Below are 21,458 nucleotides of genomic sequence, written 5' to 3' on the forward strand. Positions count from 1 at the left end.
TAAATGGAAATTCACCAACTTGTTGCATAAGTTGCCCAGGTAGTAATCAGCTGTGTGAGGGGAATGATTTTTGGCCTATGTGTGCAAGTGTGTCTTCACATATTTGTAAGTTAGACTACTATAAATTTAACACTTCTTGTTTACCCTGTTGCACGTCTGCTTGGCAAATATTCATAAACCTTTCTTATTTGTTTCTCATTCTGTGATCATGAGATTTCTAATAATATTGAATAAGAATAAGTTGTTGTTGTTGTTGTAGGGTTTAACACCATTTTTCAGCACACGATAGGCTATACATGGCGGCCAGTATTAATGGTGGAGGAAGAACCTGAGAAAACCCCAAAAAGAACCACCGACCCTCGAGAAGCTACTGGCAAGCTTTCTCACATACCCACATTGGCCGAATTGGAGACTCAATCCCACACAGACAGAGGTGAGATGGTAGTGATCTGTAACGGAAAGCGCTTTAGACCACTCGGCCACTCGGGGCCCCAAATAAGAATAAGTAAAGAAGTCAAATTTAAATCGGCAGAATAAGTAAACAGAGGCAAAGGTATCAGTAAACATGAGGATGATTCCATCGGTTGATTGAAATCTTTAATTTTCTTCTCAATTAATGGAGGATAACAATTAATTTCAAACATTGATTATTAGACTGTCATTTATAATTATATCCCTTCACAATTTGTTTTCTAAAAATGATTCACTACATGAACATATTTCCTACTGTTGAAATTTAGTTTCATCTTGGAACCAATTGACTTTTCTAAGAAAAATGATTCTGATCTACCAATGCCATCAGTCTTCAGTACAAAAACAATGTAAATTACAATACCCCATGTAGACAAGATGCTCTGGCTACAGCTTTGCTGGTTGCCTTAGGTTTTCTTCCATAAACTGAAATTCCCATTAATTATAATAAGACTCACTTTAAGGCTATTCAAGGATTTGATTTTATTATTATATTGTAGTCAAATAATATGTACAGTTTGCTTCATTTTAAGGAGGTATACTCTATGGCTCCAATGGATAACATTATAATGAGGGAGTACTACATCATGTACTTCATTATAAGGTGGTCTCACTATATGGCAGTGTACTCTATGGCTCCAGTTGACAACATTATAATAGGTGAGTGATGTATTTTTCTTTGTCATGAAATCTGAAATGAATATTAAGCAATTTTTGAAGAATTAAGACAAAGTCCTTGAACCTTTGATTCATTCACAAAAGATTTTCAATTGAAACGGAGATCATAAAATATCTGAACTTGTGATTTGTTTCTCAACCAATCCTAAAGGGTTTAAATTCTGAAAAGTCAGATTTGATAGTCTGCGAGTGGAAAAATGGTATCAGACTCTAGCTCTGAATTACACTCTCTTTGGGCTTGACCTTTGAAAAAGTGTGAGGTTTTCTTCAAATACAAAATTCCATAACTCATTTTAGAAAAAAAGTCAACATACTAAATGTGTACTTTAAAATGGCGAAATTCGTATTTTGTAATCCTATCTATGTCAGTTTCAAAAAAAAGCTAAAAGTGTACCATATTTTGGTTCAATTTCATCAAAATTCTTAAATCAGGAAACAAATCTAGAATGGAGAGACTGTAAAATACATATTGCATATAAACATCATGCAAATTTACCCCAAAGTGTTATCACTAAAAGCTGAGTGGATTAGAGGATTCACTTAGAGGATTCACTGAGAGGATTCACTTAGAGGATTCAATAAAACACATCAACATGGAAGCAAGTGGTCATGGGTTTGAACAAAAATGGAAAAGGTGCATGGGATTTTTTCAGTCCTTTTACAGAAACTCAGTTCATGAGCCTCAAAAAGATCATCCCATATTTCTCACAAAAATATCTGTGTGTCCACAGGTAACAAATACTGAGAATTTTTATTTTATTGAAACCAGAGCAGTGCGTTTTCTAACTTGCTACTTTGGGCATGCATTATTCTGTGATATTTGTTCAATGAAGACGTCATTGGCATATCTGTTATTGTACATAAATGTTGGATTTGTTTTCTGGAATTCTAGTTCAATGATTTAACTCAAAAATTTAAGCTGCATATGAATTATGTTTTGAAATGGATAAGATTGGCAAGGGTACATTTGATGACATGAATTAGCATTTTATCATAATAAAAAATGAGTATATTGTTAGTATATAATCAAGAAATAAGTGAGTGAAGGTGCATCTGTACAATAAACTGTGAGTATTCTAGCATGGCTATATTGCATTTTTGTACAACTTATTTGGCACATAAAGGAACAATAGTATTTCCAAGGCACTGGAATGTCTAGCAATAAACGTAAATATGACAATGATACAAAGATCTTAATTATAAAAGTTTTCACAGAGTTAATTTCATTTGATAAAACATCAACATTATTGCTCATTAGTGCACAGAATAAAATGCAAATGATTACATTTAGTGACATGAAATAAATATTAGACTTGAACAATTAAAACAAATTCATGTTGAGCCCAAAAGAAAATGCATTCCTTTGATAAAAGGCATTTCTTTACCAGAAATAAACTGATTGCAAACAATTGCTAATACCGGCTGACCTCAAAGATGGAAATATTGACATCTTGAAATTACAAAAATTATCTTTTGGAAATACTTTCAAAAGACAATAAATTAATGAAGCTGTTTATTTTTGTTAAACCATATGAATAGAAACATGTAAAAGAGTGATGGATTTCTTATTTTGGAAAAGAGTGATTGATTTCTTATTTTGGGTCAATATATTTAGAATATATTCAAGTAATATAGCTTCATTTTCATTCTGAAAAAAAAGACAAAGGGAAATAAAAAAAATGGTTCATGGATAACAAAACAGTAATTTATGAACATGAACATGTGGCTGCTACATTAATGCATTCACTTACTATTCAAAATATATTTCTCCAAATAAAATTTTAGTTAGTGCTTTTACTGGTTGGAGAAATATATATATAATTATTCTGATTATAGATTGGTGCGGATAGCTAATTTACATGGTATGTTTCAGAAGAAATTGGAATGTGCTGAATAAAACAAAAATGCAGTTTAACAGAACAGCATCGATTCAATCAAAGGGACACAACTCATGGATAAAATGGTGCATGGATATAATTTCCAAAAGAAGTGCTGCCAAAGCCAATCACATGAAGCAATTATAGTATCTGCCTTCAGCATTAAACAAAACTGTTCACAGATAGGCATAACATTCAAGCTGCCAGTTGTAGCAAACTGATTGAAATTTTGTTTTAAAAATCATTATGAACACCCCACAAGGATATCTTCATAGTGTGTCAACACTACTGACATGACTTTTATTCATTAGCATACAGCATCTACACAACCAGATTTTCTTTTTCAAAAATTACACAACTCCATTCAGCAGCACAATGAATATATTATTAACATTGTTGCTAATACTGGAGAAAAGAACTCCAAGTTAAAAGAATATAAATTCACTATATGTTTAAACTAACCATGCTTTGACAAGGATGGGACAAAGAACCAACACAGAAATGATGTGCTATGATTCACAAGAGACTTTAAGTGATATTGGTAAAGCACTATGATTATATATAATGTTGTTGTTATGGGTTTAACACCATTTTCAGCACATGATATACAAAGCAGCCAGTATATTTAGTGGAGGAAGAACCTGGGAAGAACCACTGACCCACAGGAAGCTATTGGCAATCTTTCTCCATACCCATGTGGATCAAGCCTGAGACTCAAACCCACATGGACAGAGGTAAGATGTAAGTGATCTGCCAAGGCTAATGCCTTAGACCACTCAGGGTCCCATGATTATATATAAACAGTAATCAATTGATAGTTGTTGATAGGTCAATTCATAATTTTACTATTACAGTAGATACTTGTGTACAAGTTGGATCCAACAACAATCTGTTTAGACCCAGATCTACCATCACAAAATGCACCATGCACCAGAAGATCTGGCCTATGAAGTTCATTAGGAGTAACCAGCAGAACAAATCAACACAGACTTTGCTCTGCTGGTGTATTTTGTGATGGCATATCAGGGTCTATGTTGTTTGCAGTTGGACCAGATTTGTGAGTATATACAGTATATCATAAATGTCCTTCAACAAATCAGAAACTCCTGTTTGGCCTATTTAAAAAGGTGATTTATTTATTATTACTTTGAAAAAAATTCTTTGATTACACAACTGGAACATTTTACATAATAAGAATGATAAAACCCAAGTAAACCAATGTTTTCACCTGCTGGAGACAGGAATTGTGGCTGTTATTGCCCGTATGACAAAATTATTGATTGACCCCCTGGACCAAAAATTGCATGGCATCTGTAAATCAATAACAGCACAAAAGAAACTCAAATGAACCACCTACCAATTCAATTGCCAACTAAATATAAACTATCAGGTTATAAGGTGACTGGAAAAAAAGCTTGCCTCAATCAGTAAAGCAAAAAGAAAAAATTTACTATATTATAAACATTAGTTTATCTCTTTGTATCTTCAACATTTTTAATCCTTTTTTAAAAGACTTTTCACAATATAGATTTACTAAGAAATCTCGTTTCAACTGCTTGGAGCTTTTTGGTTTGAAAGAAAGAGATCTGTAAAGGAGTCATCAGTGTGTTCTCCTTTTCCTGAGGGATCAATTAAGTATCCTTTATAGTGTGTTCTCCTTTTCCTGAGGGATCAATTAAGTATCCTTTACAGTCTGTTCTCCTTTTCCTGAGGGATCAATTAAGTATCCTTAACAGTGTGTTCTCCTTTTCCTGAGGGATCAATTAAGTATCCTTTACAGTGTATTCTCCTTTTTCTGAGGGATCAATTAAGTATCCTTTACAGTGTGTTCTCCTTTTCCTGAGGGATCAATTAAGTATCCTTTACAGTGTGTTCTCCTTTTCCTGAGGGATCAATTCCTGAGGGATCAATTAAGTATCCTTAACAGTGCACAAAATAGTCACATAGTGGAAAGTGAAGCAAAGAGTTGCTGTCCATAAGTTAACACGTTGTAATTTGCTAGTTTCTTGTAGCTATCTATGGCATAAAATAGATCCAATCCATACAAGAACAAATATGGACTGTCAGTATGTTCAAGTTCCCAACCAACAGAAAAAGGACAAGGGATTTGGCAGTAAAGCCAATTTAAGATGCTGTCAGTGCTGATTCTGATGCTGACATCAGTGGTGTAGAATAAGCTCAATATATTATTAAGCGAGCTCAACATCTTGTATTACAAATTATATTGTGAACCCTTCCTACAAAGGATTTCCCTGTTATGAACAAATACATAGGCACAGCTAATAATACATATATTTAAAAATAAGCTGCATGAATCCAAAATTAATAATTTCTTGCAAGGAACTATTCTGCATAACTCTGTACAATTACTCTGTGCCACCTTTTAGTAAAACAATTTTAAACTAAGGCATCATGATCCTTGCAAAGAACCTCTCTGATGCATGAAAAAATACAATATTATTTGGCATTATCAAATATATCTGATATGAACAGTATATACTAAATTTGAGATGATATAATTGTATGTATTGCACTATAGAATATTGCACACACATACTATTGCACTATGTAACTACACTTATGTTTTTAAGACTGTACAAATGTGAATTTACTGCACCAATATTGAGAATAAAATATATATAATTACACCTACACATATATACAGACGACATGCATATAAAAATAAAGAAACATCCATCAATGAATTTCAAACACAAACTAGTGGACACAAAACACATTTTACTGTCCTGCTGCTCCTAAATTGTTCTCATATTAAAATTTCTCCACCATGACAGAAATGAATTCTGTTTTTACAACAAAACTGTTAAGGTTTCATATACACTATGCTTGAAATTTTCCTTAAAGATATTCTGTGTTGTCAAGCTGGATTCCGATAACTGTATGGAAGTCTTGTTTGATAACTGTATGGAAGTCTTGTTTGATTACTATATGGAAGTCTTGGTTGATTACTGTATGAAAGTCTTGGTTAATTACTGTATGGACATCTTGGTTGATTGCTGTAATGAAGTCTTGGTTAATTACTGTATGTAAGTCTTGGTTGATTACTGTATGAAAGTCTTGGTTAATTACTGTATGGACATCTTGGTTGACTGCTGTATGGAAATCTTGGTTATTATTATGGGAAGGTCTAGGTTCATCTCAGAGCATATTGTGTAGAGTGGCTGCTGAGGAAGTTGTGGAGATGGTTGGGCTATTCATTATCGTAGCATACTCATAGACAGCCTGCAAAAATATAAATATCTCAAAAAATATTTTAAAAATAAAATATAATAGTAACAATGAAACAAAATGGCATTGAGGATAACTCATCAATCAGCAGTTTGTCATGTCCTGATGTAATAGTAATTGTCACAAAATTGTGTACGAGTTATATCAATATGTATATGTTGTCAAAAATGTACTCGGGTTTCGTTGCCGCGTACAGCATCACCTGAGGGTGGTATATTTTTTCGGCTCTAGTTATTTCAAAATCGTGAGCAAAACTCAGACCATACTGCACGAGCAAATTGCCTGGAGCGGGAAACCTAAGTACCTAGCTGTGCATATCTGTTACAGCTAGTGTACATATAGAGCAAATTCTCTAAAACCAAATTACATTACGCCGAGTCTTGTCAGAAAGCTTACCCCTTTACGGAAGCAAATCTCCAGCTGTAGAGGTAATGAAATTTTCTTTATTACTATTCGTTTTATATGACAGAATTGTTCTCATACTTTAGATGTTTTAGAATTTATTCTTAATTCTACAGAGAATTAATACCTAGGTTATACAACGCCATATTAGAAATACTATAGTCTGGTTCGAGTAAGCTATTTGTTGTAACTGAACAAACAAATTTATATTTAATTATACGCTACATGCATTGAATGATTAATGTAATGGGTAACGAATTCATGTGCGCTCATGCGCAACATATATCAATGCAGAAGTACTTAACCGTGTCATATGTACTACACGGTTTAGTTGTTATAATTTTAGCTGCCTTAGGCCATGCCTTGTATATGGTTTGATGTGGAGTCACCAGCTGTAGAGCTGCTTTATACATGCCTGCCATGCCTTATACATCGTCTGATGTGGAGTCACAGAACTCTGTGGGGTTTTGTGTGACGTATACGCTGTGTTATGGTGACGTTGGATCGGAAGAGTGGACTGGTTTTCTCGATGCGAGGGACCAGGGCTTCGCGACCATCGGGTCTGTGATGTGAGGGCTCTCGAGGGATCCTTCAACAGACTGAGAGGAGCGGTCCATGCATGGGTGCTTCTCTGGCCATTGACTAGAGAGAGTGGAACCAGAGTAACATCTTGGATGTCAAATGGGCGCCACGATAGTTATATATAGTGTTCCATGTTATTTCCACTATTGCATCTTATAATTTCATTCATTCCTATTGCACTATCATTATGTGAATGATCGATAGGTTCATAATTTCATTCATTCCTATTGCAATGTCGTTATGTGAACAATAGATAGGTTCATAATTTCATTCGTTCCTATTGCAAAATTGTTATGTGAATGATCGATAGGTTCATAATTTCATTCATTCCTATCGTTATATGAACGATCGATAGGTTCATAATTTCATTCATTCCTATTTAAATATCGGTGTATGATCGACAGGTTCATAATTTTATTCATTCCTGTCGTTATATGAACGATTGATAGGTTCATAATTTCATTCATTCCTATTGCAATATCGTTATGTGAACGATCGATAGGTTCATAATTTCATTCATTCCTATCGTTATATGAACGATTGATAGGTTCATAATTTCATTCATTCCTATTTCAATATTGGTTTACGGTTGATAGGTTCATAATTACATGCATTTCAAAATCGTTATTTGAATGATACATTCAAATTTACATTCTTTTCAATATCGTTATATGAACGATACATTCAAATTTACCTGCTTTTCAATATCATTTTATAAACGATGCATTCAAATTTACATTCTTTTCTAAATCGCTATTTGAATGATACATTCAAATTCACATGCATTTCAATATCGTTGTATGAACGATACATTCAAGACTTTCTTTATATTGGGGTGTAGATCACTTTTATTTTGTTGATCGGTGATAGGAATTAATTCACGTTTGTTTTGAAATTCCATTTGTTAAATTCATGTTTGAGTTTTTTCTTGTTGAGTTAATTGTTGATAGTTCCATGTTAGGAACCTTATAATTCTCCATATCTTTTTGTTTATAATGGTGTCAGATTTGTTAATATTTAAATTGCGTTTATAAATAAACATCTTGTAAACACAGTTGCTTTTGGTGTCTTCCCTAATCCAGTCCCAGCCTGGCTTCATCCTGTGACAGTAATACAAGTATAATGGTTATTCTTGAAATGCCATCTGTACTTGCTTATAAGATGAATTCAACTGCAAACTGCACAGACTCAGATCTGCCATCACATGGTGCACTGGCAGATCTGGGTCTGTGCAGTTTGTTAGGAGTAATCAGTAGAATAAACAACATGTACTCTGGTCTGAAGGTGCATTGCACTATGTCAGTTCAGGATCTTTGTTGTTTTGCAATATGACTCAACTTAAAAGCGAGTACATGCGGTAAAGAAGAAATGGGAATCTCAAGATATCACACAACATATGACACAACATGGCCTTGCAACTTGTCATAATAACAAAACAAGGACTGAATAATATTTTGTTCTGGGAATTCTCTCCATGCTTTAGTAAAAATACATTATCTTGACTATTTTATGTTTCCTTCAAAAAAAGTATACACCATTCTAAACTGATTTTGAACTCCAAAATAATATGCCATACAACAGAATCAAATTATTATGAATCATAATTTTTTTCATTAACAAAAGTGATTTCTCAAAAGGAAACTTTAAGAAGGTTGTATGATCCATAAAGACTTTACTAAATCCAAAAAATTCAGTAAATCAGAGTTTGTTTTCAGCAGGTTTAATTGTAAAACAAAATGGTTATTTTTCTTTACAGGCCAAAGAAATTAACTATTTTAACATTTATTTAGTGAATAACCTTGAACTGAATATTTTGTTTTGCTTTTGTTGGTTTCAACTGCATTTTTAGCACATTATCATGTAGAGAAAATAGCAGCTAAGTGACTTTCCCATGGACACAATGAGGCAGCCGCCTCAGGCTGGCCTGGTAGGGTATTGAACCCGTGACCTTGGATTATGAAGCTAAGACTACACCAACTGATCTACCACAGCTCAAACCCTTGAGATGCTACTGATATTAGTGATGATCGACTCACCCTGTATATAAGGGCATACTGCTCTTTGGTTTGAACAACCCCTGCCCTCTCTTTTCTCATTTTGCACACACATTGCTGTATGTCCACTTTACGCTTGTCTTCAAACATCCTCATGCTTATGTCAACAGCTATGAAGGTTCCTGTTCTCCCTGTACCTGGACTGTAAGCAGAAATGACAATACATGCTTGCTTGCAAGTCATATCCAACTGCAAACTGCATAGACCCAGGTCTACCAGTGCATGATATACCAGCAGATCTGGGTCTATGCAGTTTGTTAGGACTAATCAGTAGAGCAAACAGCATCGACCCTGATCTGCTGGAGCATTATGTGATGGCAGATCAGGGTCTATGTTGTATGTGGTTGGACTTACTTGACTTTTAAGCACATATATATATATATATATATATATATATATATATATATATATATATATATATATATATATATATATATATATATATATATACATACATACATACATACATACATACATACATATATATATATGGGGCTTATTTATGAATAATTGTGAATTTCTCTATTTAAACTGTGTTGCTGACTTTAAACCAGTAAGTTTGACAGTATATGTAACTTGTAAATCTACCGTCTTGTCAGGCAAATTTTAACAAAATGGACATATTAAAATGCACCATATATGGCAACTGTTTCCATTACAACAGACTTGAACAATGCTTGGGGCTCATTTATGAACATTCGTGAATTTCCCTATTTTAAGACCTATCCATACAAAAATTATATTGACTTCTCATATCCCCCCCCCATAAAAGCAAAAAAGAGGGCATACATACCTGCAATGTACAATGACAGGTGCCCCACTGTCCTCATAATGGGGCCTTGTGTCAAGCACAAACTTTACCATGGATAGAGGATCAGGCTCACTGTTGCTGGGCCAATTAGTGAACCAGAAGTGATGAATTTCTCTTAGGAGATTATTCTGTAATAATGAAGAACACAATAATCTATACATGATCATTATTGACCATTTGTATGATGTTCGTCTTGTCTATCATTTTTTCACAATACCAAGTACTTAACTTTTTAATTGCAGTAGACACCTAACAAATGACAAATTATTATGGGCTATATTCTTGTTTTGTGTTGAAATCAAACAAGAATCTGTAGTGAACCTGATGTCATTCCTTCGCTGCTAATATGTTTCACACATTCTGTATCATATACCTAGCCCCTCCTCCCCTCTAAGATAAGTACATTTGTACAGAAATGTTCCACAAAGAGGTCTTCTAATTCATCCTTGGTGTTGCCCGAGAGAGTGGGTCATTGTCATTATTGAGGGATGGGGGAATCTCCTGTAACTGTCATAAATTTGGGTTGATCTTTCATTTAAGAAATCATTGTTATGAAATTCTTTTATGAAAGCATTCAAGCACTTACACTGTCCATCATTTTTAATACTAGTGTTTGGTCTTTTTTTGTGTGCAAATTCTTGATTTCATAATATTCATGCTGATTTTGGCATATTTCCTACATATGATTATAGAGAAATGTTTTGTGAACAAATACCTTTACAAATAAATCGACTTTGTCTAGCCTTTCTATGGTTTTTAAGCAAACCCCTGCCAACATTTTTTGCTTGAAATACCATATTTTGGAGTCGTACACAATTTGAAATTATATGTTGCTCTTAAAACCAGTAGTGCATATTCATTAGTGTTTTTCTAAATATATACACAGATCTGAAATAACAAATTAGTAAACTGTCATTTTAAAATTTAGTTATTATAAGATATTTTTGGTCAATGTTCACATTTTAAAAATAAAAATAAATAAGAATTCTGACCATTATTTTGAGCAACACAGCACAATTCTTGAATTACAGGCAATTGTTAAAATGTGTGATTGGGGAGAGAAGGTACTGGCACAAAGTTGGTTCACAATAAATATTTATGATCATGTTTTTAAATTGCAAAACAATATAGATCGATTTTCTGTTCTTCACTATGTCATACTGTTTTCATTGTTTACATTTTGGATGTAGCCATGTGCCAGGAAGATTTACAGTTCTTGCTGTCATGGGTGGCCTTTATAAAAGTCCTTATTCACGGGTTTTAAACAAATGTCCCCACACATTTTGCCATTATTCTCATAAAAAGAACTCCAGAGTATTTCAAAGCATGCATAGCTGATTGTATATGTTCATTTTATGTTGTTTTTTTTAATTGAATATGTTGTGCAAAATAGGCAATGCATATACCTTTCAAATATGAATACATTCACATACAACGATGTCAGATTATTACATATGAAAGCAGAGAAAGTACCAGGCATAATGAGGTTGACATTTTGAAAAAAATGTGAATCTTTATTGCCAGAGCCTTGTGCTATTTTTAGATCAGCTTGTTGCTGTTACAACTATTCATTTGAAGCACACTGTTTATTAATCTGGTCCACAAGCAACCATGTTTGTGTCACATGACTCATGAATTTGCTCAGAACAAGGAGGATGAAACTAGTGCTGATAATTGAAATGACTGCTCTGCTGCACATGCTGAACTTCAATGTCATGAACCATACCGATGCTAGATATGGATGCAGTGAGTTTCCTACAAGAAATGAAACACTTTGTTCATCTCATGTGACACTGCTTGAGATGAAGAGGCAAAACTGGCCCTGCTAATCTAAATGGCAGCCCCAAATAACATGCATCAGAAACCGTACTGACACTGGATATAGTTGAAATGCAGAGGGCAAAACTGGCCCTGCTAATCTAAATGGCAATCCCAAATAACATGCATCAGAAACGGTACTGACACTGGATATAGTTGAAATGCAGAGGGCAAAACTGGCCCTGCTAATCTAAATGGCAGCCCCAAATAACATGCATTAGAAACCATACTGACACTGGATATAGTAGAAATGCAGAGGGCAAAACTGGCCCTGCTGGACAATCTCTGTATCAGGAACCATTTCAACGTTAGGTATAATTGCAGTATATCCTACAAGAATGATTGCAGTGTATAATTGCAGTGTATCCTACAGTGTATCCTCTGTGACCCTGCATGGTCAGTTGTAGTTTCTTGTAATAGCAGCACTAAACAGTGCACCAAACATTTGCAGTAGGAAAGAATCGCTGTACACTTTGTGCAAAATAAAGGAAACAGTGTTCATCTGAGTCTGATGATTTTTACAGGGATCTTGAAATGTAAGAAGGAAATCCTAAACTAATGGAAAAAACTTTAAAACCTTCATTTGTATCAAAAACCACAAACTGACCATCACTTTGGACATGCATACTGACTAGGCACATGACCTATGTATCATCTTGTGCTGTCCCTAAGGGTGCGAAAGGTTAAATGAAATTTCAAAAAAAAAACAAGAATAAAACAGAACACAAATTTTTGCAGAGAATATCTCTAACAAGTTTACCAATACCTATTTTTGTGTTCGGTACTGAACAAAATTACTTTGCTGCTGTTCTTTAAACCCAAAACCCTCATTGACATCTAAAAGGTAAATCATTTTAAGTTAACTATAGTACTGCATGTGTCACAGTTCACTTAAAAGTCCTATCTCAATCATTATGACTTTTGCTTTTCATAAACAAAAAGGTAAGGTTCTAAAGAAATAGTTATGTTTTTTGAAAGCAGAATATCTTGTTTTTCAGAAATGTCAACTGTTGCTGGGGTGGTTCCTCAAAGAGTTATTTTTAATGACGCATTCATAAGTATTGACAAAAACGTTTCAAAATTAGCCTCAACAAATTACCTCTAAATCCTTCATTTCCAGCACTAACTCTGTGTATTCTTGTTGGACATCTTTTCTTCTCAGAGCTATGGTAAAATCTCCATACTTTCTCAGGGCATCCATCCCCTCACTGTCTGGCCAGTAGGTGTTACATACAGGCTTTAAGGCAAAATAAATTTTTGAATTTCACATGAAAAGGAAGAGTCCCATGCTCGACTGGGTGAGTTTTTTTTCCCAGGAATTCAAGATATGATCATTTCTTTTTAACTGATGAGTGTTGAAGCTATCTCTGATATTTTTCAGTGATAAAAACATTTTCAAATTAGCTGCTGTAGTGGATATATTTGACATCAGATTGGCATCATTTTCATCTAGAAAAATTAGACATAATTTAAAGTCTCTTGATCATAACTCATGTCGTTATTAGGATCATACATTCATGGGGAGTAGTGACAACAAGATTTTCATGACAGCCATCACTGCAGCCATACTGCATGTATGACTGGCACCATTTTAATAGATATCACAAGTAGTATATCAGTCAAAACCCATATCAATACAGCCATCTGTTTTGGAGTAGAAATAACAATATTTTCCAGATGGCCTTCATAGTGGATGTATTAAGGGTTGGTAATTTTTGTTTAGGACCAATTAGACACCATAAGAACTCTCCTGATGAAAACCATGTTACAAAATGACTTGCTCTTTAACATCAGATCAGCACCATTTTAATTAAGATGAACAAAACATTAAAAGAAGTCTTTTTGTGAAAACCCCATGATGATATGACCATTCATTAACGACAAGTAGAGATAACAAGATTTACAAGCTGGCCACTGTGGCAGCCATATTAAACCCCAGATCAGCTCCATGTTCATTTAGGATTAAGTAGATATCATAAGAAGTCTTTTGGTAAAAATCCCATGTCAATATGACTTTCAATTCAGGAGGGCTAGCACTAAAAAAAAATATCTAGATGCTGCTGAGGTAGCCATACTGGACATTAGATTGGAACTATTTTCATTTAGGACCAAGAAGACATATTCTTTTAGTGAAAACCTCATGCTGATATGATCATCCATTCAGAAGGAGTAGCAATAACAAGGTTTTTAAGATTGCCACTGTGTGGTGGCTAGACTGGATGTCACATTGGCACCATGTTCACTTAGGCCAGCTGGATATCATAAGAAGTCTTTCGGTGAAAATCCCATGTCAATATAAATATTTGTTCAGGAGGAGATACAATACGATTTTTGAAATTGTTGCCATGGTGACCATATTGCACTTCAGATCGGTACCATTTTAATTTCAGACCAACTAGACATCATAAGAATCTTTTAGTGAAAACCTGATGTTGATATTTCCATCCAAATAGTAGGAGGAGTTGTGATAAGATTTTCAACATGGCCACTGTGGTGGCCATAATAGACCCCAGATCAGTACCTTTCATCTAGGACCAAATGAACATCGTAAGAAATCTTTTTAGTGAAAACTACATCTTGATATGATCATCCATTCTGAAGAAGTAGCAATAAAAATTTCAAAATGGCTGCCATGGTGGCCATATTGGACTTCAGATTGACACCATTTTCATTTAAGACCAGCTAGACATCATAATGAGTCTAACAGTGAAAACTCTATGTTGATATGACCATCCATTCAGAAGAAGTAATAAAAACATTTTTTAAGATGGCTGTCATGGTGGCCATATTGGACCTCAGATATTAACCATTTTCATTTAGAACCAACTAGATCTTAAGATACCTTTTGGTGAAAAATCCATGTTGACATGACATCCATTCTGGAGAACTAGCAATAAAAAGATTTCAAGATGGCCACTATGTTGGCCATTTTGGATGTACAAGCATCATCATTTTCATCTAGGACTAATGAGAACTGATAGATGAATGTGTGTGTATAAAGTACTGTATCATGTCCTCCAATCCTCCAAGTACAGTAGTTTAAGAGTAGCAATGAAAAACTTGTGTAAATAGATTGATGGGCAAAGGATGACAGACCAGCCCATAAACTAATCTGGTCTATACCCAGCAGAGCTAACATCTTGTATGAGTGAATAAAATATATATACACAAAATTTGTCATTTTTTATGCTTAATAAATTTTATCTTGGGAAATTGCAAGATAAATTGGAAAGATATATACAAGTCAAACATGTCAATAGTAGCAACTAAAATGCCAATTCATTTTTATTATTATAAGTAGTAGTTGTAGCATTTTATCAAGAATCCTTTATCCTTTCAAAACCATACACTCTATAAACTTGTCATTCATAATCTGGTGGGAAAGAATATAATTCATTGACTTCAAACTTGTCCTCTCTCTCTCCTTTTTATGTAGAACATTTTTGCTTATAATAATATGGTAAGGAAGGAGGTAAGTAGTTCAGCTGCTTGCATATTGCACATGGAGTCAGCTGTCCCAGAAGTAACAGACCTAGGCCAAAAACATGTACAAATAAAATCAACTCAGCGATTAACAGGTTCCCCTCTTTAAAATACCTGAAATGCCTTCTAAGTTGAAAAACTGTTCCTTTAATGTTTTTGCTATCAATGCACACAAGTTATCTTCCTCAGTCTTGTGTTCATGCAGAATTTAGCATAGCATTCCTTGAAAATTTTGAACCAACAAAATGTCTGAAATGAAATTGTGACTGGAATGTTCATCAATTATCTTTTCTTGGATTAAATAAGTTCTTGTTCTTGTTGTAGGGTTTAATGCCATTTCTCAGCACAAGATAGGCTGTACATGGCAGCCAGTATAAATGGTGGAGGAAGAACCCAGGAAAACCCTGGAAAGAACCACTGACCCATGAGAAGCTACCGGCAAGCTTTCTCGCATACCCACATTGGCCGAACTCAATACTCGACCCCACACAGACAGAGGTGAGATGTCAATGATCCCTAACAATGAGCGCTTTAGACCACTCGGCCACTCGAGGCCCTAATGATTAAATGCCTGTTAACATTTTTATTTCAAACATGCATGGATATTTATTGAAGATCTGATATGTTAATTACGGCTGCCAATCAGTTTCTCTCTGACTACAGTGTGTTTTCACCATATGGATTTATGCTGACTTTACCACACTGTTGTTGTTTCTTTGCTTATAATAATTGCAATATACTTATCAAACAGAAATGAGCCATGTTTCAAAGCTGAATTTTATATTTGGCATTATAAACAACATATAGGAAGAGAGTTCTACTATCTAAATCATGCAGTCAAAACTAATAGAAATTGTTTAACTGTGGAATTGGTCAATACGATAAAGTATTGCTCCAGTGGCCTAAGTGGTAAGAGCATCTGCCTCGGATATGGGAGGGCGTGGGTTCCAACTCCGGCCAAGTCATACCAAAGACTTGTAAAAATGGTACTAACAGCTGCCTCGCTTGGTACTCAGCATTAGGAGGTAAGTGTTAGGACTGGTCAGCCTGGTGTCAGGATAATGTGACTGGGTGGAACTTGATGATGCATGTCTGGCATGAATCCCCGGTGCTAGACATCATTATAAACTGACATTCTGTAGACATCGGAGCAATATGACTGGAAAATTGTGAAAGCTACATTAAAAATCCAAATCATACACACGTGCATGCACATGCACACACACACTATGATAAAGTTAGGTAAATCTGGGTAAAATTAGTCCTCTATTAATCTTTTTGGATGAATACATTTAGCATATGGTAATCAGCACATCCACTCCCTGTCCACCCTAACAAAGGGGTGGGGGACTGTAAGAATGATTATTTACCTCAACAGGGAATTTATAAGTGACAGAGTGCATTTATTCAATTCTTAATAACAAAAAACCACATCAGTGTAATGGAAATATTACCGGATTTGAAGTTACACTGACAGACTAACAGGATTATGGTGAATCAAAGGAAAGATTCACCAATTTAAAGTTACACTGACAAAATGTAATGGGAAAATAGGAATGACTGTTGAGACAGGAGGCAGCCATGTTGTTTAATGCCATTTTTCAGCACAAGATAGGCTGGCTGTACATGGCAGCCAGTATAAATGATTGAGGCAGAACCAGGAAAAAAAACCTAAAGAACCACCGACCCACAAGAAGCTACTGGCAAGCTTTCTCACATTACCATGTTGGCCAAGCCTGAGACTCAAACTCACACAGACAGAGGTGATATGGCAGTGATCGATAATGGTGAGCACTTTAGACCACACGGGTCTCCGAGACTGCCATATAAAGGTGACAGTCATTGTTATGGCATGTTTGGCTAAATATACAATATGTACTCACTTATATGTCAGGTGCAAATGCAAATGCAAACTGCATAGACTCAGAGTAATCAGTAGAACAAACAACATAAACCCTGATCAGCTGGCTCATTACATGATGCCAGATTAGAATCTATGTTCTTTGCAGTTGGGCTTGACTTTATATATATATATATATATATATATATATATATATATATATATATATATATATATATATATATATATAATTTTTCCTAACAGGTTTAACTAATCAAAGTAAATATAGTACATTCTGTAATAATAATAATAATAATAATAATATCAATAATAATAATAATAACAATAAGTGAAACCTCTGGAGACTGAAACCTGAATTTTCTGAAATCCAACAAAACTGGTCCTGAAAATGTTCTTTCCTTATTCCAAAATAATTTGATTCAGTAAACTCATACCCCACTACGGCAAAAACTGATACATTATGTTACACTGAAATAACAATAGGAAGAAATCAAGACCAGTAGCAAAAAAAAATTGGTTTTCTCTAGGCTTCTGTATTATGAGGCTTCACTATGTTATTATCATCATTACTTAAGAACAGACAACATAAACAAATTAAACATTTTGAATTACCATATATTTTCAAATAATACATTTTATCATGGCTGTTAAAGGAAAGTAATTCTTGAAAAAATTAAAATGATGATGATAGAAAAATATATGCTGTAAAAGATCCTAGATGTGAAAACCCCTTCGTGCATCTTACCTGTCCAATGACATTCATTGGTGTTAACATAAGAATGGCCCTTGACTGCTGTTCCCAAACCATTTTCCAGAAGTCCTCAACAGTGTTCACCATAGGGGCTTGAGTGGCGATGTATGCAGAATGGTCATCTTTGTAACCCTTTAACAAAAAGAGATAGAGATATAATGGTCTCCATCACACTGCCCCTTCCTGTATGATTGAATGAGGTAATTATAAATGTTCCTTTCTTTTCATTTTCTCTCTGTTGACAAATCAAATTTTTCTCTTCAAATACAAAATAATGTTAATCATAGTGATAAGGAGAGATTGAAAGAAGTGATTCCAACATTGCTTTCCATGTATGTTAAATAGACTAGTATGAAATTGCTAGTCATGGATAGGGGGTAACAAAAACTTTGCCTATGCTAGCTTCAAGAAAAAATCTTGGGCTGCATAATTAAGAGTGAATTAAGCAAGAGGTTTAAAGCTGCACTATCCAGACCCCAACTGTACAGTCAAAAGGTCAAGGTTTATAACTGTTCTATCCAGACCACAACTGTACAGTCAAAAGGTAAAGGTTTATAACTGCTCTATCCACACCACAACTTGTACAGTCAAAAGGTAAAGGTTTATAACTGCTCTATCCAGACCGCAACTGTACCATCAAGAGGTTTACAGTTGTACTATCCAGACTGCAACTGTACCATCAAGAGGTTTACAGCTTTATTATCCAGACCCCAACTGTACCATCAAGAGGTTTATAGCTGTACTATCCAGACCCCAACTGTACCATCAAGAGGTTTACAGCTGCACTATCCAGGCAGCAAATGTACTGTTGCTGATGCAAAATGCTCAACATGATTTGCAATCAATGTAAATTAATCAAATTTATGTTAATTTTCAGAAAGACAGCTGTGCCATGTTGTAGCCATACTTACAGTAACATAGTTGGCATTGATATAGTCAGATACATCATCGTCTGGATTCTTCTTTAGTCGAACTCGAGTATGAGGATCTGAAAATTGATCAAGATTTTATCATTAATGAAAATTTTTTCAATTCTGTTACATTTTTGCATTTGGTAAAATACAAAGCTGGAAAATGAGGCAATTCAGATTAAAAAGAAACCATAAATTTGTAGCCATTTTAAATGTTAGCAGATTGTATAATATCAATTTTTGTAAAAACTTCAGCAGGTTGATCATTTTGAGTTACTGTGTTCTATGACTTTCAAAATTAGCATTATGTCTTTAACTCTAAGTATATATATAGTGATATGTTTTACTCCCCACACCCTAAATGTATTTTTATTATTTGTTACAAAAACAATTTCCAGTCATCTAATGGAGAAAGAGAGAGAGAGAGAGAGATGTTTCTTTGACACTACAATATATGCCTTTTAAAACCTGTAGCTTTATTATTTACAGAAGGGTGATTTACATTCCTTCAGTTTTACTCATGGAAAGCAATCCTCAATGTCTAGTTTATATGGCTAATTATTATGGAGTCAGTTAAAAGATAAAGGCAGTCAGAGATAAACAACCAGCATTCCACAAATGACTGACAATAGCTAGGAGTGATTTTTGTGGTGTTTTCTGTTAAACATTCCTGTATTCCTGTGGGAGAGCCCATGGACCAACCCAATTCGTTTGAAGTTATATAAATCAGAAATGTATGTTGAAGAAACAAAAGCTTCTATTTTATTAGTAATTATTTTTTTCTCTTGTATTTACAACAGTTTGTTCATCCTCAGGCCTCAGGGGAGAAAAGTACATTTATTCTGAGTTATGCTCATAAAATTAAGTATTTATGATTATTATTATTATTATTATTATTATTATTATTATTTATATTATTATTATTATTATTATTATTATTATTATTATTATTGCACTTTGTTGACTTGAATAGGAATGTTTAAGTCATCTTTATTACAGATTATTGGCCAATTCATGGTTAGCAACAGCATTCTTTGATTTTTATAATAAAAGTTATTGTTTTATCTTTTTTCAACTTCTGGTTTCATGTTATGATGTCCTGATGCCCTGTGACACAAACCAGGAGGGTGAGGGACTAATGTAGTGTCTACAGGACACACTTTTGGCAATCATTAAATTATAGCATTTTTCCTAAACTTTTAGACCTCCCTTGTCTGTGCTTTGTGGTTATTATTTAAACAAGCTTAGTTGGTAACACCTATATTGATTGTCTAACAATGAAACCTAGTATAAAACCTAGTAACATTTGAATTAACTTTAGTGTACAACATCTAAAGTGATTATCGGACATGGAAACACGATGTAACCTTGACCTGGTGACCTTTTAATTTTACTTCATTAAGGTGTTTATTTGGGCAGTATAATGGACAAACAAATCAAAGACAATCTGATACAATGATCCATGAGGACTCTGTTTATAATGTCGGGCGGCAGATATTATGTACCAGTGAAAACATCAGATCTGCCAGAGAAATAGGCACATTTCATGATCAGTGTAAATCTCCCACCCACCGCCCACACAGTGTGTATTATAATTACCATAATGATTCCTAACTCCAAAAACAAGGTCACATCATGGACAAATTTAATAATAATGTAATTACAGCTATGCTGGGAGATTGCAAATGATAAAGGACCCAAAACACAGATGATTGTTGCTGTATATCATATACAACTTTAAATAACCTCTGTAGTTATAACATCATCATTTCACATTTAATTTTCACAAAATGTTCACATAGTGATTCAGATTTGCATTTATTTATTGTCAAGAGAAACTCTTTGATTTGATTAGAATGCCATGTGTAGCTATCTTCACTCAAGCAATCAGACATGTATCTTGCATTTTTTGACATACATCTAGTGCAGCGGTCTCAAACACATAGCTTGCGGGCCACGTGTGGCCTGTTGAGTTATTTCCTATGGCCTGCAATGACACTCAGAATTTATAAAATGAATAATAATACAAATTTTTCTTCACAGCCAGCTAGTTTTGATAAAATGTTGATTATTACATTGTTTACTTCTTGTTTCCAACAATTCAGTTGGCTGCCTTTTATATGAGCTCCTTTCACTGTATGAAAAGGCTTCAGTGATGTAGCCCTCAGGCCAATGTTAGTCCTCATGCAGCCCTTATGGTGATTTGAGTTTGAGATCCCTGATCTATTGGATATCTTACTCAAGAAGTTATTAAATAAATGTTATTTGCAATAATACTTACGTGGAATGACATTGGCAAATCTATTTTTTTCCTCTGCCCCATATGGAACAGCAGTCATACCAGGCATCTCATTCGGAATGGTCTGTAAATAAGATGGGACTTTATGATACCTGCTTGTGTCTAAAATACATCCACCCGCAAAAAGCTTCAGTCCAGATCTGCTGTCATACTGAAACTCCCCAGAATCCTCACTGAAAGTCCCTTGCACAAGTATGGTGATTGATACCTC

At 34.4% G+C, this 21,458-nt stretch overlaps 1 protein-coding gene across 3 annotated transcripts in view; it reads right to left on the reverse strand.

Annotated features, from left to right (window-relative positions):
* Window positions 1-583: 583 nt before the first annotated feature.
* The window catches only part of LOC149801419 (uncharacterized), a 75,860-nt gene continuing 54,985 nt past the window's right edge, over window positions 584-21,458 (reverse strand). For all 3 annotated transcript variants that reach the window (XM_089955519.1, XM_089955518.1, XM_089955520.1), the window contains exons 7-13: window positions 21,230-21,311; window positions 18,949-19,025; window positions 18,032-18,169; window positions 13,042-13,179; window positions 10,107-10,252; window positions 9,296-9,455; window positions 584-6,269 (exon numbers count right to left, since the gene is read on the reverse strand). In XM_089955519.1, coding sequence (XP_089811645.1) covers window positions 6,186-6,269; window positions 9,296-9,455; window positions 10,107-10,252; window positions 13,042-13,179; window positions 18,032-18,169; window positions 18,949-19,025; window positions 21,230-21,311 — 825 coding nt within the window. In that variant the 3' untranslated portion in view covers window positions 584-6,185. The remainder of the gene's footprint in view (window positions 6,270-9,295; window positions 9,456-10,106; window positions 10,253-13,041; window positions 13,180-18,031; window positions 18,170-18,948; window positions 19,026-21,229; window positions 21,312-21,458) is intronic.

Source organism: Sinohyriopsis cumingii, chromosome 4 (genome assembly GCF_028554795.1).
Source record: "Sinohyriopsis cumingii isolate HCF-2022 chromosome 4, ASM2855479v2, whole genome shotgun sequence".
NCBI classification, from domain to species: Eukaryota; Metazoa; Mollusca; class Bivalvia; order Unionida; family Unionidae; genus Sinohyriopsis; species Sinohyriopsis cumingii.